Source organism: Carcharhinus amblyrhynchos, chromosome 6 (genome assembly GCF_965287045.1).
Source record: "Carcharhinus amblyrhynchos chromosome 6, sCarAmb.v2.hapA, whole genome shotgun sequence".
Taxonomy (NCBI): Eukaryota; Metazoa; Chordata; class Chondrichthyes; order Carcharhiniformes; family Carcharhinidae; genus Carcharhinus; species Carcharhinus amblyrhynchos.
In genome coordinates, this window is record NC_137329.1 from 82,873,305 (window position 1) to 82,893,639 (window position 20,335).

Genomic DNA, 20,335 nt, shown 5'->3' on the forward strand with positions numbered 1-20,335 from the left:
CTTTTGGCATTTTAAATGTACCATTCTAATTTAAAGAGGATACTTCTTGGATTAGTAAAGAAAATATGGAGAAGCTAACATAGTCTATTCCCTTCGATCTATACAAACATTTCCCTATTAAATTGGTGAAGAAAAATCCAATTCAGCATCTCAAAGGCATTGTAATTTCTCAGCCGTATCTCACAGTCAAGAGAAAGGAACCCTCAAAAGCTAATCTATCTGCTCACCTTACAGAAAACTTAAAGGCTTCAATTTGTGGCTTTTGGCCTACATATCAAGTTCAGTGTCTGCAAAACAGAACCAGTATCTTCCAATTAATTCTGTGCTGAGGAAAGCTCTTGCTCATCATGTGAGACAGCACAGCAACTGTCATGGGTGCCTTTGATCATTGTGATCTAAGTAACATGAGAAGGAAGGAAAATCGATTGAGGAGATTTACACAGGGGATGAGTGGTGGGAAAGGTTGCTGTAGAATTGTCCTTGGAATGGCAGTTTTACTGAGCGGGAGGACAAGAATAGGAAAAGACGTGCACTAGGGAGGTGCTTGAATGTTATAATTTCCTCTGGTAACAAAATCGTGAATTGCATATTCTTTGTTGCAAAGCACGAAGAGGAAGTCTATGACTTGTTTTGATATGGGGAACAGTTTCAGCTACACCTCAGCCAGATCTTGTGTGTCATTTTAAGGAATTTCTTGATACTGGCCAAAGGTTAAATGAAAGTAAACTCCGATTGACCAGCATCTATAATCGCCATAAAACAATTCTTTAAGTAAAAATCAATTGTGCTGACAGTCCGGAAATGGCTATTTTGCTTTTCTGCTTTTGAATGTTTGCATGTTCCTCATGTCTTGTACAATGTTGACAATGATGCAAAGAAGCAAGGGGCTGTTTTTTCCCTCCGTGCAGTTTCTGACTGGGCAGCTTGAGGACTTTGCCAACTAGCCGCCCAGTAATGCTGACACAAGACCCAGTCTATTTCTATGGCCAGGCTTCATTAATATAGGGCTGATGAGCCTGCAGGCAATGAGAGTCCCAGCATCAATATTTCCTCAAATTATTTTTGGAATGTTTGGGCAATTATTGAAGTATGTAGCCCCTTTAATTTTTGTTTTTGTGTGGCCAAAGAAGCTGAGAGTTGAAGTGGCCAATGTGTGTGCTACTAGCTTATGACCGTTCAGGTTGCTGCACAGCCATGGGGCTTGGAGGGGACATGGCACAGTGTTGCCTCTTTGGCTGCTAGCCCCCACCACAATTTTGGGAGGCTATCCAATCCTCCTGGCCCCAGAAACATTTTTGAGTTCCTCTTCTGTTGGATTGGCAGCTAATACTGGGTGAAATGTGTACTGCAAACATGCCATCTAGTTGAGCATGAAGATAATGTTGAAGTTGACATGCTAGCACACCACTTAAAATAACTAAGTTAACTGAATACTTGCTCCAGAGATCCCTTAGTCTGCCTATTCCCAGGAGCCATGGCAAAATGCTGAAGCCAACAGATTGGGCCAGCAAGCTTTTCCCTGGGATTTTCAGGACACTGTCACCCTGTTTCTGCTCTATAAAAGATTCTGTGTCTCCACTAAGTTGCACTGTTGTAAAAGCCTTTTATTTACATCTTTCTGCACGGTGTTTTGATATATAATTATAATATGTTTGACTTTTTTTAATGTATCTGTGTTTCATCCCCTCCATTTCCAGGACCCTGCACCACCTGTCGGTAATGTTTGTGCATCAAGTCAAGTTTGGAATGTAATTTTATTTAAAGAAGTTACTGCAGAATTCACTGTTAATAAACTACTTGATTATATTCTCAAATATATTAAAATTTCAAAAAAGAATACAATGTCCATGCAATAATGTCACACCAACTATGTCCCAATTCTTTCAAATTCCATTCTTTAAGCCAAGACAAATGAACTGTGTGTGCCTCTCTGTATGTTTATGTGGTGTCTTTTTCCACCCATTATCAGTGACTCACTGATGAACTCGATAATTGTTTTCATGTTTCTCTTTCTGTCTGTTACTGTTTAGAGGGGCATAGCCACTCAATATGGAAGCATTGGGCAAACCTGCTTCCTAAATGAGCCAAGCAAGAGCCCACAGCCAACAATGTTGCTGCACTGCTGTCATGCTGTCAACTGTGATCGGCTCGCTTTGGGTGATATTTTCTCCAAATAGTCTGTGAATTTTAATCTTAAAGCTTTACACCACATGGACTGCAGCAGTTTGAGAAAGCAGCTCATTACCACCTTCTAAAGGCCAAAGAGGGATGGCAATAAATGCTGGAATTACTAGCAATGCTAACTTCCCAATAATGAATATGAAAAAAAATATAAATAACAGCTTTATGGCACCAAAGCAACAGGAGTTTAGTTGCATGCCATAACAGCTGGTTCTTTAATGTAGCCATCTCTGCCCAAGGTCATGCTAAATACTTCAACCTGATGCCAAAGACCTTTTAATTGGTTGCATCAGTTCTATTTGATCGGCACAGCCCTGTATCTTTCTACTGTCGATTTTGTTTTACCTCAATATGCTTTATTCTCTTTGCTTTGCTCACATGTAGCCGGAGCCAAGGGTAAGTGTTAGGCGTATGTTGCCAACCGTCTCTCTCTTTCTCGAGTGGGCTGTGTGAGCTGTCCTTAGAGGCTCGTATTAACATCTTTCTTGCTTTACCACTGTTAAACACTGCATGCAGTAGAAACCTGCTCCTTCACATGTCTACGTGCTGTGGTCTTCTGCCTTGTCACGTTTGTGCTTTTAGCTCATTCATGCAGAAAGCTTGTTTGAAACCTAACCTCTTGGTACTGAATTTACTTGCAATCTATAAAAGTCGGCAGCAGTATTTATGTTTCAATTTGAAAACCTTGTTTAATTTTGCATTTTACTACCTTGTAGTTTTTGGGGAAACATTCAAAATTTCATTCTTGTATATGTAATAGTTGAATGTTAAATTCACCCTGGAGAGAACAAGCCTTCCAAGAATATTAATTAGTAGAGGCTCAAGTCTATCATATTTTTAAATATGAAGGAAACTATGCGCATGAGGAATGTGAGACAAAATCATTGGGCACCTTAATATATTAATCCACTGTAGCAGATAAAAACTTGATTGTGGAACAAGAACCCATCACTGGCATACATTTTAGTGCACAATAATTCTGTGATAGACGTTGAAGAAGGCAATCCCAAATTGAGTTTGCTTAGTAAATTCAAAAGCTGAAAGAAGAGGGTGTGAAATAAAGGGGGATAGGAAAACGGGTGTGAAGGGTCTCTGAAACAATGAGGGCTTTTTTCCTGTAAGTTTATACCAAACATGACGTGTTCTGAGAGTCTGATGGATTCTGATTACTGTCGAGCTATTTCAAGAAGGAATTTGCTTTTGTCCAGGAAAACCTTCAAAGGTATTCAGATGTTTGCTGGCATGAAGGAATCCTGAGTTTATCAAACATTTCTAGTATGCCAGCAAAGGATTGCATGACCGATTTAGTTGAAAAAAAAATCTCTTGTATAGGATTAATCTTCTGGAGCATCTAGCTGGATTCTGTGCCTGATCCTGGCCGCTATACCTGAGGAAAGATGTTCAGGCAGTGAAGATGGTGAAAAGGAGATTTACTAGAATAGCACTAGGAATGAATGCCTTCAATCATATGGAGACACTTAAGAAGCTGAGTTTGTTCTCAGTGCAAAGAAGGTTAAATGAGTTTAAGTAAAAGTGTTTGAAATTGTGAAGTAAATAAGAAGAAAACTTTTCTATTGACGGGATGATGGCCAGAGGGCACAGATTTAAAATAATTGGCAAAAGATCCAAGGGAAATTGGAGGAAGATATTTTTAATGTATCTTGTGAGTTGATATGATTTGGAATGCATTGCTTGAAGGATGGAGCAATTTTCAACAGGAAATTGCACAGATTCTTGAAAAGTAAAAAAATTGCAGGGCTATGGGATGAGAATAATTTGATATCTTGACCAGTGGCCTCCTTGGTGCTGTAAGATTCTGTGATTGTGATCCGGTCAAATAGTGCTGCCACTTACTGCCTGATGCCACTTGATCAGCAATCATCCATTTAAAGGAACATACCTCGTCTAATTGTGAGAATTCTGGTCCATACCCCAAGTTATAGGTGAAAACTTGAAGCTCCATATTTAGACTTTTTGTTTATTCATTGAAGCTCTACGGGCTTCGCTAGCTAGGCCAGCAATCATTGCCCATCCCTAATTCCACTGACTTCCATGGCCTCTTGTCTGAGGATTAAAGTACAACATTTTTTTACTCATTGAATTTCAGCAAGTGTTCTGAAACTTCGAGCAGTTGAAGTGACATGTTTATATCACAAGTGAATAGATTAGCATTTGTGAAGATGACGATGGTAGGTATTAACTTGCTGTTTTAAGTGTGTATTGTGTGTAGGAATTACCAAAGTATGTGCTTAACCCTTTCGCTGACAGAAACCTATATTTAGAGGTACCTCCTGGAGAGATTTTGCATGTTGCTCTGCTTCACCTGCTATCTCTCCTCATTGTTCAATTCCTGAAATTTTACACCATGTTATTCATACATTAATATAAGACTCTGAAAAAAAACAGAGCAAGGGCTCTGCTGAACCAGATGTAACCTAACAGGAATGTAATCTCTTGAACCTCAGTAATTGGTGGGGGTGGGGGGAAAACAAAAAAAAATCCCAGACATTTTGTAAATAACCGGGATATTTGATAGGTCACTGTAACATCCCAATTTGCTTTTGAGGGTCCACTTATACTGCAACAGGATTACAGAGTTAAAATTTTTGAGTAATTGCTACAGTAATGTCACCACAAAATCCTGGGATACATTTTGAGTGTCTCAGTGTGTCACAGATTCTCAGTGATGGGGTGGGGCAAATGGCCAATCGAGTGCAGAGATCAGTTTACCCTGTTTGCAGGCCTGCTGATTTTGCAGAGTTTTTGCGTGAATCAGTAGAAAATTGAGAAAGCTGTAAATTGTAACCCCACCTCATTTGTCTGATTCTTCACCACCTCCCCACCCAAAATGAGTAAAATACTGACAGTTCACATTGAAAGGAAATCCAAGATAGTTAAAAGGCAGTAAGAGGATGGGTAGAGCTGATTATGGACCAAAAAGCAGATCTATGCATGGATGCAGTGGGCATAGCTGCAGTACTAAATGAATACTTTGCATTTGTCTTTACCAATGAAGAAGATACTGCAGAAATCATGATAAAAGAGTTAGATAATGTAAGTGATGGGCTGATAATTGATAAATAGGAGGTATTAGATAGGTTGGTTGTATGTAAAATTGCTAAGTCATCAGGGTGCATCTGTGAATGCTGAGAGATAAGGGTGGAAATTGATTGACTGTAAGAGATGGTGCCAGGAACTGGTGAATTGAAAAAGTTGCATTCCTGTTCAAAGAATAGTGTTAAGATAAATTCATCAACTGTAAGCTGGTTGGTTTAACCTTGTTAGTGGGAAAGCTTTTCAAAATAATAACCTGAAACAAAATTAACATTCACTTGGACAAAATGTAGATTAATTAATGGTATCTGGCATGTTTTTATCCTGTTTAACTAACTATAGTTTTTTGATGAGGTGGCAAAGAAGATTGATGAGGAAAATGTGATCGATGAGGTGGACATGGTTTTCTAAAAGGAATTTGATAAAGTGTCACATAACAGACCTGTCAGCAAAATGGAAGACTGTGGAATCAAAGAGATGGTGGCAACATGGATATGAAATTGGCAGTGAGGCAGGAAACCAAAAGTAATAATGAATAGTCACTTTTTGGATTGAAGGAAGGTACATTAAAGGGTTTCCCAGGGATTTATTGCATTGCCTATCCTGATGTATATAAACAATCTAAATTTGGGTGTGTAGGTCACAATTTCAAAATTTGCATGTGACACAAAATTTGTAAGTATTGTGAAATGTGAAGACAGGAATGATAGCAAACTTCGAGAGAACGTAGACAGTCTAGTGAAATGGGCAGATGTGGCAAATTAAATTTCATGCAAGGAACTGTAAAGTGATTCATTTTGGTAGGAAGAACATGGAGAGACAATATAAAACAAATGACTATAGTTCTAAACAAATACAAGAAAAGAGAGAATGGATTTATATGCACACAAAACATTAGAGGTGCTCCAACAGGTTGAGAGAGTTGCTTAAAAGGCTTTATAAATGGAGACATGAAATACAGAAGCAAATGCTAAACCATTTGGCCTCAGCTGTAGTATTGTCCCCAATTCAGGACAATCCAGTTTTGGAAGCTTATGAAAACTTTAGAGTGGGTGCGGAAACAATTTACAAGAATAGTTCCAGGCTGAGGGACTTCAGTAAAATGGATAGATTGGAGAAGCTAGGGTTAAGCTTCCTAGGGAAGTGAAGGCTGAGGGAATATTTGCCAGAGGTGTTCAAAATCAGGTAGGCTCTTGACTGAATAGATGGAGTGAAATTGTTTGCACTGCAGAAGAGTCAAGAATCAGAGGTCGTTGTTTAACGGTGATTGGCAAAAGAACCATAGGTGAGAAAATTTTTTTATAAGCAGTGAGCTGTTAGGATCTGGAATAAGCTGCCTAAGAAATTGTCAGATTCAGTCATATCTTTCAAAAAAGCAACTAGATAATTATCTGAAGTGAAAGTGCAGGGCAATGGGGGAAAAGGCAGGGGAGCAGGACTAAGGGGATTGCTTTTGCAAAGTACTCGCCTGGACTCTGAAGGCTAAATGGTTGTGCTGTAGCCATTTTATGATTTCTACTCCTAATTTCCTCCTCCCAATAGCCTTCCTTCAAAGGACCTATTTTTAATAGATATGCCAAGAGCTCCAGTTGCTTTCTGAGGAGAATTTTTGTTACTGCTGATCGAGTCAGGCCTCCAGCTCGCTTTCACATGTGGCCGTGTTTATTAGTTGAAATCACCAAAGTTGCTGATTCTAAGACTGACACCGAGTATATCTAACACTGCCTGCGTTTTTATCATCACACCTGAAATCCTATTAAGCCCTGCTGGTAATGCCGTCAGGAGCTTTTACATGCTACATCCACCTTTGAAAGATCTGTCACATAGATTTGACTCTTGCTTTGATGCTGCAAAGCTAAGTAGGATGGATTATTTTGCCAATCCTTTCAAACACGTGACACTGTGTATCCTTCAGATTATATTACGCATGTCCTCCATCCTTCCTCATTGCTGAATGTTGGAAGTGACATGGATCAATATGATCTGAGGCTAAATTTGTAAAAGTGACCGATTATGTTAACATCACATCTAGAGATCAATAATAAGTTTTATCATGAAATTTGCTGTTACTGGGTCTATCTATAAGCTTTTGTCTCCCTTTCTGAAGAGCATTTTGTCAAGCAGTTCAGTGCACTTGTATTAAGCAATTACCTTGGAATCAAAACTGCACAAACACATTAAGGATTATACATTTTAAGTAATGAACATAAATTGACCTACTTTAGAATTAAAGGAAGAAGGAGACAAGTCAGCATTGAAAGAAGAAAAATCAATTCAAAGCTGATCACAAATTGCCTTATGCTACGATAGACCCAATAAGAGATGGGTTTCTTGGAAATAGCTGCTCCCTTTTTAGCAACAGTGGAATGCTTTTCTCTCTGTGAATTGGTTGACAGCTAGAGCACATTTGAAGTGTGGACAAAAAAGGGATTCCAGTCGGAGCAATTACTATGATTCACTTTTTTAATAAACCCACATGGCTGAAGATGCCCAAAAATGTTTCTTCAAAAGGCACAAAATCAATAGAAGTGTGTTAAGGCACAGTCATGCTGGGCAGCTGCAGATTCAAAGGACATTGTTGAGGGGAAACCCTGAATGTAAACCAAAGGCAATTTAAAACAAAATGCTATTTTGGAAACTAAATTAATAAACAGGCAACAGATGTCATGAATTTATTAGTTCCTGGTCATCAGCTATGAATAGGTCTTTCAACATGGTTTAGAGGAGTTACGGAGCTAAGAAAGATTAAAAATAAATCATTGAATCTGAAGAAGTAATTTAAACAAGAAATAATTCTTTATTTGAAAAAATCCATTTGATTGCTACCTACACTTCAATTTCACCTACTCAATCAGACCCAGCATAGTTAAAGGCTTTGATGATGAGTGCCTGCAAGAAATTCACATCCATTTTATTATTCCGTGCCAATTGACGGCTACCATTAACAGCCTAAATGAGTCCCAAAATAAAACCATCCACAGAGCAATGGCAGACCTTTTAACCCACTTGGATACCACATCTTTGCACATGGGGACTGACATTGCTTGTCACACATTCTTACACTATCTCATGGCTATTTGGTAGTATAAGTGAGGATCAGTATTGCATTAACTAGGCATTTCAAGTGACAAGTCTCAATAATCCATATGCCATAGTGGAAGTGATTCCTATAGTCTCCTTGTGACAAAAGTGTGTTCTCCCAAAGTCTAAACAATCCAAGTAATCTGTCCAGGTGATATTAGTCCAGATTTTGCTGTGAGCAATGGAAGAATATATTTTGCCTGCTTCGACATACATAATGCCAAGAAATTATTTGTTGGATTGTCAGCAGAAATCTCCAATAATTTAGGGACCTGAAGAAGATGTGTCATCTGTGAGCAGGCAAAGGAACTTTGAGACTCTTTGATCAGTCAGATTCAAGGATTTTCACTGAGGCAAACAGACTCCAAAATTGGAAGAAAAATAAACGAAGGCTGGAATCTGCTGCCTCCATTTGAGATGAAGAAGAAGATGAACTGGCCTGGAAATATGATGGATTGGTGTCAGAATCAATACCCAATGCCTAAGTGCCTCCAGCGAAGTAATTTCTACCCCACCTCCACTTGATTTCCTTCATTGACCAATCATGACCATTGAACGGCCTCTTCCCACCTCTGCTGAAATAGTCTTAGTCCTAGGTGGGCCGGCTGACATGCAGCCGACATGACTGATAAAACTGTGCGGGCAGCACGTCTGCTGGAGAGGAAGGGTGTGGGTGGTCCCTCGAACCATATTAACTGTGCATAATCAAAAGCATGGACGTGGGACTCGGGGAGTTGGTGGGTGGGGTGGCTGGTGACAGTCATCCCCTGCTGACCCCCATAGCTCTTCTCTCCCCATGAACCCCTGCCTCCCCATGACCTCATGACTCCCAACCAGTGAGATTACCCCGAACAGCACTTAGATTTTTCCTCAATGGCTTCATGATCCGGGGATTCCCACATTGTCGGTCGGGCAGCAGCGATAGCTTCCTCCCCGTCATTGCCAAATGCAAGAACTGCTGGCCTCTGACTGACCAGCAACTCCAGGTTTTTGGAAAGTCATCTCCCAGAGTCCTCAGTCTGGAGGAATGCCTGCTGCTGTCCACTGAACTGTCTAATAGGCAGAAGAGTCAGCAGTTTCTTCTCAGCACTTCTTCAGTAGCATGTGAGATACCCACCAAGGACAGAAAATTCCACCCAAGGTGCATGAATTAAATTTAAATCATTGTAAGAAAATAAAATAAAGATTTGGATATGCACATGTGATTGATGAAGCAACATGAAAGAGAAAGCCAGAAAACATAGAAAGGAAAGTTTTAAAAATCTGCATTAATTTTCTTCAGGAATGAAGACTCCACACTTGTAAAATTGATTTTGTTTTGGCTGAGTGAGGTTGTTCAATAATCATCACTTCCCATCCATTGAAAACTCATTTATTCATAATTGCACAAACCCTTATTTTTTCATCCATCTTTAATTTGTAAGTATCAGTAATTACATGAAATTCTTAGAGGGATTTCTGTGCAGGTTTAATCGTTGTAGCCTACAACAGCATACCATGTAGAGGAACAGGGTATCAGTGATAGCAACATTATGATTTGCATATCTAACTGTGCATGTGTGGACCTTAGCAAGTGATGTTAGTTTTAACCTATAGTAATGATATGTGATGACATCAGCTCAGCAAAATCCAGGCCAAGAGATTTTGAATGAAAAGTTACCAATAGTTAAAGTGTAGTAAAAATCATTGCCGTGCATGAGACATCGCCTGCTGCTCACCTTTAAATATAAATATGAAGTTATCAAGAGCACTGCTTTAAGCATTCCAGATAAAGGTTCTGTCTTGGAAACGTTTTTTATTACCTACATTTGAGTCTGAATTTAAAGCAAACATGCGGAGTAATGAATTTTGTTTTGCCATTTCTCCTGCAGATGCAGACCGAGCTCAGAAACATGGAATGGACGAGTTCATTGCTGCCGATCCCTGCAAGTTTGATCATTCTGCCCTGTTCGAAATGCTGCAAAGGAAAACATTAGAGCATAGGCTGAATGATTCATATTCCTGTCTGGTGAGTAACCATGACAGGGACAAAATGTCTCTTCCCAGCAGGCTTTCTCTTTTAAAAACCTCCTACCAGGATTAAGGATTTTCTACACTTTGTTTCAAATTTGAAAATGACACACTTGAAGACAACTGCTGTGTTGCTGAGTGGGGAAGAGAATAGAGCAAAGCATAATGAAGTGTGAGTTTGTCGAGGGACTGCACAGGAACTGAAGATCTTTAGTAAACACACAACGCAGTTATAGACTTTGTGCATACTTATCCTTGCTTTGAGACAAATGCTTGGTTAGAAGATGCCCTCTATTTACACCCTCTGTAACCTTTTAGTCACTGAGGGAGACAAGTTCAAAAGGGAGTTAAGAGCATCATTGTGGTAATTTGTGTAGGATATAACAAGTATTCATCTTCCTTTGACGAAATTCTAATCATGAAAGCTACTGTCTGCTTGCATTTTGGCGCCGCTCACATCTTCCTCTGTGTACTGTACTTCCTGGCCATTATTGTTCGTAAGCGTCAGGCAGCATTTTCCAAATATCAACCCTCTAACGATTCCCTCCACCTTCCTTTCCCTATCGTATCATGACTGCTCATTTTAAAATTTATTTATCTATGGGACATGGGCGTCGCTGGCTAGGCCAGCATTTATTGCCCATTCCTAAATGCACTTGAGAAGGCAGTGATGAGCTGCCTTCTTTAGCCACTGCAGACCATATATTGTTGGTACACCACAAGTTATGTTAGGACAGGAATTCCAGGATTTTGAGCCAGCAATAGTGAACAAATGGCAGTATAGTTCCAAATCAGGATGGTGAATGGCTTGGAGGGGAACTTGCTCCCATCCATCTATTGCCCTTGTTCTTTAACCTGGTAGAGCTCGTAGGTTTAGAAGGTGCTGTTGAAGAAGATTTGGTGACTTCCTGCAATGCATTTTGTAGAGGGTGCATTTTGCTGCTGCTGTGTATCAGTGGTGGAGGGAGTGAATGCTTACATTTGTGGATGTGTGCCAGTCAGGTGGGCTGGATAGTGTTGAGCTTCTTGAGTGTTGTTGGAGCTGCATTCATCCAGGCAAGTTGAAAATATTCAATCACACTCCTGATTTGCGCCTTGTAGATGGTCGACAGGCTTTGGTGATTCAGAAGGTAAATTCCTCGCGATGGAAGTCCTAGCACCTGATCTACTGTTGTAGCAACAATACTTCTACGGCTGATCAAGTCAAGTTTCAACCAATGGTAACCCACCCTGCCCCCCTCAAGATATTGATAAGGGGGTTTCAGTGATGGCAATACCGTTGAATGGCAAGGGGAGTTGGTTAGATTCTCAATGACAGCAAATATATGTTTAAAAAGGCACTTTTTAACTAACCCAAAAAGATAGCTGCCTTTTAATTTAGTTTGTTTACTGTTAATAGTGCTTGATATAGATATAAGTAAAAAACAGAATCAATTTCCAATGGTTAAAAGCACATGCAAGGTAATCTCAAAATTAATAAGCACAGCACATTAAAAATGTCGGCAATGAGTTTTTAACTCACTGCCTCTAACAGTGTTGTTCAATAGCATTTCAATGCTTATCAAACATGTTGTGATCACATCACTAGTTTTGGCATATGTAATAAAATATATGTAATATTAACAAAACAACTGCACCATCTTTTGAATATAGTTTTGACGTTTTATAACATTAGCAATCAGGGCCGAAATATTTGCTATAAAGAGCCAGGAAACCACTTGAAAGGGTTTTACGATCCAACTATTTTTCAAAGCAAGCCAGCTACATCCATGAGTAAAGGGTAGTGACAATCTGTTAACTAAAATGTTCTGTTTCTGACAATGTGCTCCAGTTGAAAAAAAACAAATTTCTTTAAGAGTAAACCCTCCATATTTAAACGATGTACATATTGGCAAACAGAGGGAAGAATTGACAAATCTCTGCATCTTGGCTTCTGTATTCTAACTTGTATCTTGCTTACACTCAATCATCTACCATTTTGATCACTATATCCAGAAATTTAATAAATATTTGGTTCATGGATACTTTTGTAAGGCCTCCTTTTAGGTCAATATTGCCCTAATCTAGATTTAGTTGTTGTTTCAAAGATCTGTTAAGGTGAAGACTGCACAGCATTTGGATCTTGTGGCGCTGTCCTAGTTTGAAAACAAATGCCCATTTCAACCCTCATTGGCAGCTATGCAGCATTTTCTGTTGGTTACACGCCTCAACTATTCTGCAAACTTTTCCAACTACCAGCAAACAAATCCAATCCTTCAGTTCACATCCACGGTGTCACTAGATTCCTTTAGAAAATTTCAAGGTCAATCAGGCCCCTATGCTTCTGACGGTTGGCCTTTATTTCACAGCACTTCACAGATAGCCCCACAGATTTAAATATATCGTCATTAATGGGCATACAATGAGAACAGAGAATGTAACAAACAATGGACTATTTTTACTGTTTGCATAGGAACTAGGAGCAGAAAGTAGGCAAATTCAGCCCTTCAAGTCTGCATTCATTCAATCAGATCATGACTAGTCTCTCCCTGGTCTCAAGTCCACCTTTTCACTAGAGAAGACACAAGTTACATACCACAAACAAAAGATAACCTAGGGACTTTAAAAAAAAGTGAAGAAATTAAGGTAATAAGCATCAGTGGAGAAAAAGTATTGGAGAAGCTTAAGGTACTAAAATCCAGCAAATCTTTCAAAGCTGATGACTTGCATCCTAGGGTTCGAAAGGTGATAGCTACAGAGGTGGTGGATGCACTGGTTGTGATTTTCCAAAATTCCCTAGATTCTGGAATGGTCCCAGAAAATTAGAGATTAGCAAATGTAATACCGCTATTGAAGCATAGAGGAATGAGAAAACAGGTATCTACTGGCCACCCTAGCATCGGTCATTTGGAAGTGCTGGAATTTACTGTAAGTGGGCAGCACAGTGGCACAATGATTAGCACTGCTGCCTCAGAGCGCTCCGGATCCAGGTTTAATTCCAACCTCAAATGACTCTGTGTGGTGTTTGCATGTTCTGTCCACATCTGTGTGGGTTTTGTCTTGATGCTCCAGTTTCTTCCCACACTCCAAAGCTGTGTGGGTTAGGTGGATTGGTTATGGTAAATCTCCCTTAGTGTCGGGGATTAGCTGGGTAAATACATGGGGTTACAGAGATAGGGCCTTGGTGGGATTGTTGTCAGTGCATGCTTGATGGGCCAAATGGTCTTCTGTATTTTAGGGTTTCTATGATAGTATGATTCTTCAAGTCTTAATAATGCACTTAAACAATCATACCCCTACTAGAAAAAATCAACATGATTTTACGAAAAGGATATCGTATTTGACAAATTTATTAAAGTTTTATTGAGTATGCACCTGATATATTACATTTACATAAACCATTAGATATAATATACTTGGATTTCAAAAAGGCATTCAATAAGGTGCCACATAAAGGGTGACTACACAAGATAAGGGATCATGGAGTTTGGGGTCATATAGTAGCATAGGGCGGCACGGTAGCACAGTGGTCCTGGGTTTGATTCCCGGCTTGGGTCACTGTGTGGAGTTTGCATATTCTCCTCGTGTCTGCGTGGGTTTCCTCCGGGTACTCCGGTTTCTTCCCACAGTCCAAAGATGTGCAGGTTAGGTTGATTGGCCATGCTAAGAAATTGCCCCTTAGTGTCCAGGGTTGCATAGATTAGAAGGATTAGTGGGTATGATATGGGGGTAGGGCCTGGTAGGGATTGTGTTTGGTGTAGACTCGATGGGCCAAAGGGCCTCTTTCTGCACTGTAGGGTTCTATGATTCATAAGAAGCAAAGAGGGGCATTTTTCAAGTTGGCAAGCTGTGACTGGTGGAGTGCTGCAAGATTTGGTGCTGGTGCTGTAGCTAAATACAATCTCTGGACTGGACTTTCCGTAGATTCACGATCACCATCAGATTGTTGTAGTATGATGAGGGGATTGTGAAGTTATTGACCTTGGCTGTAAGAATGGAAATCAGAATTTTTTTAAAGTGTAAAACTTATAAATGTTGATGTTCAGAGGGACCTGGGTGTGCTCATACAACAAACACACTAAGTTAGTGTATAGGATGACAATTAGGATGACAAATTACATGTTGGCCTTTGTTGCAAGGAGATTGAAGTACAGCAATGAAGAAATCTTGCTATAATCATTGAGGCTTTGAAGAAACCACACCTGGATTACTGTGTGGTTTTGGTTTCCATACTTGATGAGACCACACCTGGAATACTGTATGTGACTTTGGGTTTCTGTATTTGAGGAAGAATATATTTGCATTGAAGGTAGTATATTGAAGGTTCATGAGATGGGTTGTTCAGATGAATGGGTTGCCCTATGATGAAATCTGAGTAAGTTGGATCTATTTGCGGTTTAGAAGAATGAGAGGAGATCTCATTCAAATATTTGTGATCCTGAAGGGGACCAAACTCAGGTTATTTTCCCCAGTGTGGAGAATCTAGAACACAGGGACACAGTTCCAGGATAAGGGGTCAATCTTTAAGGACCTTCACTCAAAGATATGTGAATCTTTGGAATTTTCTACATCAGAGAATTGTGGATTCTCTATCATTGAATATACTTATAGCTGAAATAAACATTTTGAGTGTTTTGGAATCAAATGGTATGGGGAATGGGCAAGAAAGTGGAGTTGATGCCAGAGGTCATGCATGATCGTGTTGAATGGTGGGTAGAGCCGACTTGATGAGTTGTATGGTCTACTTCTGCTGTTAGGTCTTATGTCTCTGCCATCCAGAGATGTCATTATTAAGTTGGTTTGGTTTACTGCTAAGGAGACTGGATGCAAGAGAAGATGTGGGACCTGACAATATCCCTTCTGCATAGTGCTGAAACCTGCGCAGCAAGACTAGCCACTCTCCTAACCAAGTTATCCCTGTATACCTATGGCACTGACATCTGTCTAACAGTTTGGAATATTTCCTAAGGATAAACCAACAAAAGAAAACAAATCTAACCCAACAAATTACTGCCTGTCACAAACCTGGCTGATCCTATCTGTGAGGATAGGGTGTCCTCACATGAAACACCAGTTCATGGTGGTGTGTAACTTTGTTAATGGGAATGGTGTGAGGAGTCACTTGGCAGACTTGGTGAGAAAGTAACCAACCCAGTTGTTGTATACCACTTATTAAAGACAATTTATTACAATAAAGAAAGGACATATATACACAGACAGGACTATAATGATCTAAGATGTATAGTAACTATTAAATGCACCCATACAGTTTATGTGGTTTTTGATCCAAAGTATATTTAGAAGAGCTGAACTCGTTCAGGGCTTCCCTTTTCCCAAACAACACCCACTTCAACAGATCTATAAGACCAGCTATAGTTACCACACTGAAAGCAATTAAGGAGTTATTCTGGGAAATATCTCTTAGTTGAGCAAAGATATGGTTTTAACTGCACTCTTCCTTCTTATCTGCTAGCTTGAATTGGCTTCCAGGCTGCTAGGTGGAATCTGCCTCTACTTCCCCTAATGTTGACAATTATACAATTTTTCCCTTTAACTTTTCTCTCTGTGGATTTGCTGTCTGTCCTCTCTGCTTCTGTGGCTTTAAAAATTAGCATATGCATGTCTCCCCTGAATAATCATTCAACTAAGGTGTTTCCTATTAGCATGACGATATATTCTTCTGGTCTGTCTAAAACTGTTAATCTCATTACTGGGAGACTCACATTCTGTGAAATATATTTTGAAATGCTGGTGGCTTCTACCTGTTAATTTTGTTACAATCTTGGTATTGTTTGTTACTGGACACATTTCATGACACTACCCAATTTGCCTCTTATCAGTGAACAGTACAAGGGTTAGCAATAATGCCAACAAATGACCCAATTCACTAAACACAGTCTGGTTTCATCACAGTCCATACAGCTTCAGATTTCTTCATAGTTGTTATGATTGCTGCCGATGTGGGGTGGTCAGGTCCCAGAGCAGAACCTGGGCTCGGTAGGGTGTAACTGTTTTTTTAAAGATGTGGATGACCAGAGTTACAGGACTCCCAATTAACTTTTAAGACAAGAATAAAACCATTGTTAAACAAGAAAAAATTAACGACTCCCTCACCCCATCTTTACCTTTACAGATCTACGCAAGCTTATAAGGATAACACGAGTTACAAAATCTATCTTGTACTCAAATGTTCTCAGTCGGTAAACTCCATGTAAATAAATAAGCCAACTGAGTTCAGGCACACCACACTCTGAAATCAAATGACAAGTGCTTCCCAAAGCAGCTTCTGTGGATTTCTCATTAAATCCCTCCAGATGCTTGTCACAGTGTGAACGAACCGATCTCACTGCAATTTTGACTTCCACATGAGTGATTCCAAATTCCGCTCTTGAAGAATATGCTTGGGATCTTCCTCCAAACAAAGCTTTCTATTATATGCCTGTACCAAGGGTCCACCTCCAGGATTTTAATCTCTCATTTCAGTGTCCCTATCCCTTGAATTGCCATGTGCATTCAAGCTTCCAAACAATCTCTCAAGCACTCAGCTGTGCCAACTGAACATTACTGCTTCAGAAACTATATTACAGTGTCACCAAATTTGTGACTTACCTCGGATATCTTGTTCATCAGCTGACTTTAAATCTAGTTTTTGCAGCTGTCTCTTTAACTCAAAGTACTTTTTTCTGCTTATTATTTGAATTCTCCTAAACAGGACCTAGTTCAACCTGTTGTTCTTTGTTCCTTTAATTTAACTGTCTAATTGAGATTTTCTTTTTTATCTCACTCCCTGGATTTTTGAGATTTTGTTTTATTATTTTGTAAAATCTGCTCTTTGTAGTTCCCTTACCATGCCCAGCTTCTTTTGGCAGCAGCTTACAACTAAAAAATTCTTTCTGCCCGATGGTGGCCCCTAGTTGGTAAGCAACAGCCTAGTTTTACTTTAGACCCTGTTTGCTTTAATGTCTTAAACCCTCATTACCATCCATGCATCTAAACTTAACTGACTTTTGAATATAGAAACACAAAATTAAAGTTGGCTAAAGCTATGTCTTATTTCTAATGCCCACAACTACAAGTTCCTTAAAACTACCTCTGTTTCCTGAGACAGTGTCTTGATTCAGACATGAACACAAGGCCTGCCTACCATAGGATTGGTGAGAGTCACTACCCTCAATATCATGGCTACATTTGATCAGGTCTGGAATCAACAAGTGCTGATGAAACTGAAGTCAATGGTGATCATAGTGCAAACTTTCCAGTAGCTTAAATCATCCTTGACTGCTCAAGGTTTTGGTGTATGTCAGAAACCAATCATCATGTAATTGGAGGCAGAACTTTCCCTGGAGTTAGACTAAGGTTTCTGCTATGAGTGGTTACTCTCTAACCCTTAAATGTCCCTCCATTACCCGCAAGTCAGAATAAGTGTGATTAAGCACTCACTATTTGCCTGGATGATTACAGCCACAAGTTTGAAAAAGTCTAAAATCATTCAAAACGCAGCAGTTTAATTGATTGTCTCACTCTTCACTATCAGTGCATTGTGGCTGCTACATATGCACAGAAACATAGAAAATAGGTGCAGGAGTAGGGCCATCCAGCCCTTTGAGGCTGCACCACCATTCAATATGATCATGGCTGATCATGTACTTTCAGTATCGCACTCTTGCTTTCTCTCCATATTCCTTGATCTCTTAAGCTGCAAAGGGTCACATCCAGCTCCTTCTTGAACGTATCTAATGAACTGGTCCCAATAGTGTTCTGTGGTACAGAATTCTACAGGTTCACAACTCTGAGTGAAGAAGTTCTTCCTTATTTCAGTCCTGAATGGCTTATCCCTTTCTCTTAACTGTGACCCCTAGTTCTGGAATTCCTCAACATCAGGAACATTCTGATAGATTGTAACTGTTTTTTTAAAGATGTGGACGAGCCACAGGACTCCCAGTTAACTTTTAAGGCAAGAATAAAACCATTGTTAAACAAGAAAAAATTAACTACTCCTTCCCTTTCAATGAGAACCCCTCTCAGTCTTTTAAATTCCAATTAATACAAGCCTAGTCGATCCTGTCTTTCTTCATATGCCCTAGTTCTGGACTTCCTCAATTGCAAGACTGTCATTCCTCTGACTAGAAGACCAAAACAGCACACGATACTCAGTGTGGCCTCATCAAGGCCCTGTATAATTGTAGCGAGACATCCTTGCTCCTATACTCAAATCCTCTTGCTATGAAAATTAGATGCCATTAGCTTTCCTCACAGCCTGCTGTACCTGTATGTCAACCTTCAGCCACAGTTCTACCATGACACCCAGGTCATGTTGCACTTCCCCTTTTCCTAAACTGCCACAATTTACAGGATACACTTATCATTCTTTGTTTAATTCCCATCCAGCTTGGCAACAGAACTCAGCAACAGAGTTGGATGGGAATTCAACTAAGATAGAGAAGGGCAAGAGCAGCAATGTCAAGGGAATGTTTTCACTTCCAAATTCCCTTACATACCACAAATCATTCTGTCTACGTACATCATTATCATCATTGCCTCTAGACCAAAATCCTGTAATTCCTTGCTGAACATTACCACAGGAACACTGACCAAAACAAGGGCTGTAGCTAGTCAGGAAAGGCCAATTCTAATCTTCTCAGAGCAATGATAGTCATACAGTGAATGAAGGCGCTCTCAGCATCTTGGAAAAGGTAGTTGAGCCTTGTATGGAATACTTAGTTAGGTTCAATGGTGTAAATATTCAGGCCTATTTTTGGATGTGTGCTACTGAAGGAGAGGCTCACTTGGCAGTTGTCCATATTGAAAAATTACAACTGCACTTCCACTAATGTTCTTTCCATTTGTTTAGCAGCCAGAAAGTTGTGAGCCGCACACTCGTAGTCCAGTCTTTGCAGCTAGGAAAGGGTCCCATCTGTAGTGCACCACCAGAAAATTGTCTCCATGGTAACCAATGGGCTAGTGCTTCTGTGAAGTAGCTCAGTTTTGAGATAGCTACAAGGAGGCTGGGTGAAAGAAAAAATGTCATTAAAACACAAACATGCTCTTTTAAAACAAAAACTAATTAACGGTGTAAACTTTGGGGAGAAAATATTCTCAATAACACCGAAAAGAGAATCTTAATATACAAATCTCAGAGGTTAGTGCTGACATGAGGTTTAATCACTGTTTGATTTAAAGTTTGGAGTTGTATGCAGCCTTTTCAAAGTGCATGGTCCCTTTAAATTATTTTGGGCAGTTGTGCATGTGCAATATTTGTCCCAGCCTAAGTGGTAGCTTTCAGGCTGCTGTACGCCCACACACTCGTGTAGCTTAGAGGGAACATTGGGTGTAAATGCTGTTTGCTCCTGTTTTATTCAACCTGTTATATTCAGTTTTATCAGGAACATTATTGTTAGAAAATTAGAACAAAATGTTTGTCCATTGATCCTTCCATATAATTTTGAAGTATTTTAAGTATAAAGAGGTATTTCTTCAAATTATGACTGTTTTTAATTTTCTATATTGTAAAAATAGTTAAGTTGAGTCTTTCACACATGAAGGTGACAGAGTGTTCTTTTAAGTGCTAATCCAGTCAGAAAAATATCAACACACAATTTCATGGCAAGATAATTCAGCTGGGAATGGACATACAGAGAAAGAGGCTATAATTTCAGAAACATATCAGAGGCAGCAACAAGTACTGCCAAGTGCCAAACTGGGCTGTTTAAAAGCCCCACCCCAGTTCTCTGGGATATTATCTCGGTTATAATAAAACCTTTGAGCCCTGATGCCCCATCCTTACCTCCCACCTACTTCCCAAACCCCATCTATACCAACTCGTACCACCCCACCCACCTTCCCAATGGTCCCTTAAAGCTCTTATGCAAACCCTGTTAAGCCTCTCTGTTAAGTCCTCATAGCCCCACATATCCTCCATGCTATTCCCCTCTACTCACCCCTTTGGCCCCTAATGAATCCTATGCCAACTTGATGTCAACTTAAGTCAAGCCATAATTCTGTCATTCATCCCAAGGCCCCTTTATAGAGC

The 20,335-nt window shown here is 39.7% G+C and overlaps 1 protein-coding gene across 3 annotated transcripts in view; it reads left to right on the forward strand.

Moving 5' to 3' along the window:
- The window catches only part of cadps2 (Ca++-dependent secretion activator 2), a 660,232-nt gene that overhangs the window by 432,918 nt on the left and 206,979 nt on the right, over positions 1 to 20,335 (forward strand). For all 3 annotated transcript variants that reach the window (XM_080190802.1, XM_080190798.1, XM_080190799.1), the window contains exon 12: positions 10,188 to 10,324. In XM_080190802.1, coding sequence (XP_080046928.1) covers positions 10,188 to 10,324 — 137 coding nt within the window. The remainder of the gene's footprint in view (positions 1 to 10,187; positions 10,325 to 20,335) is intronic.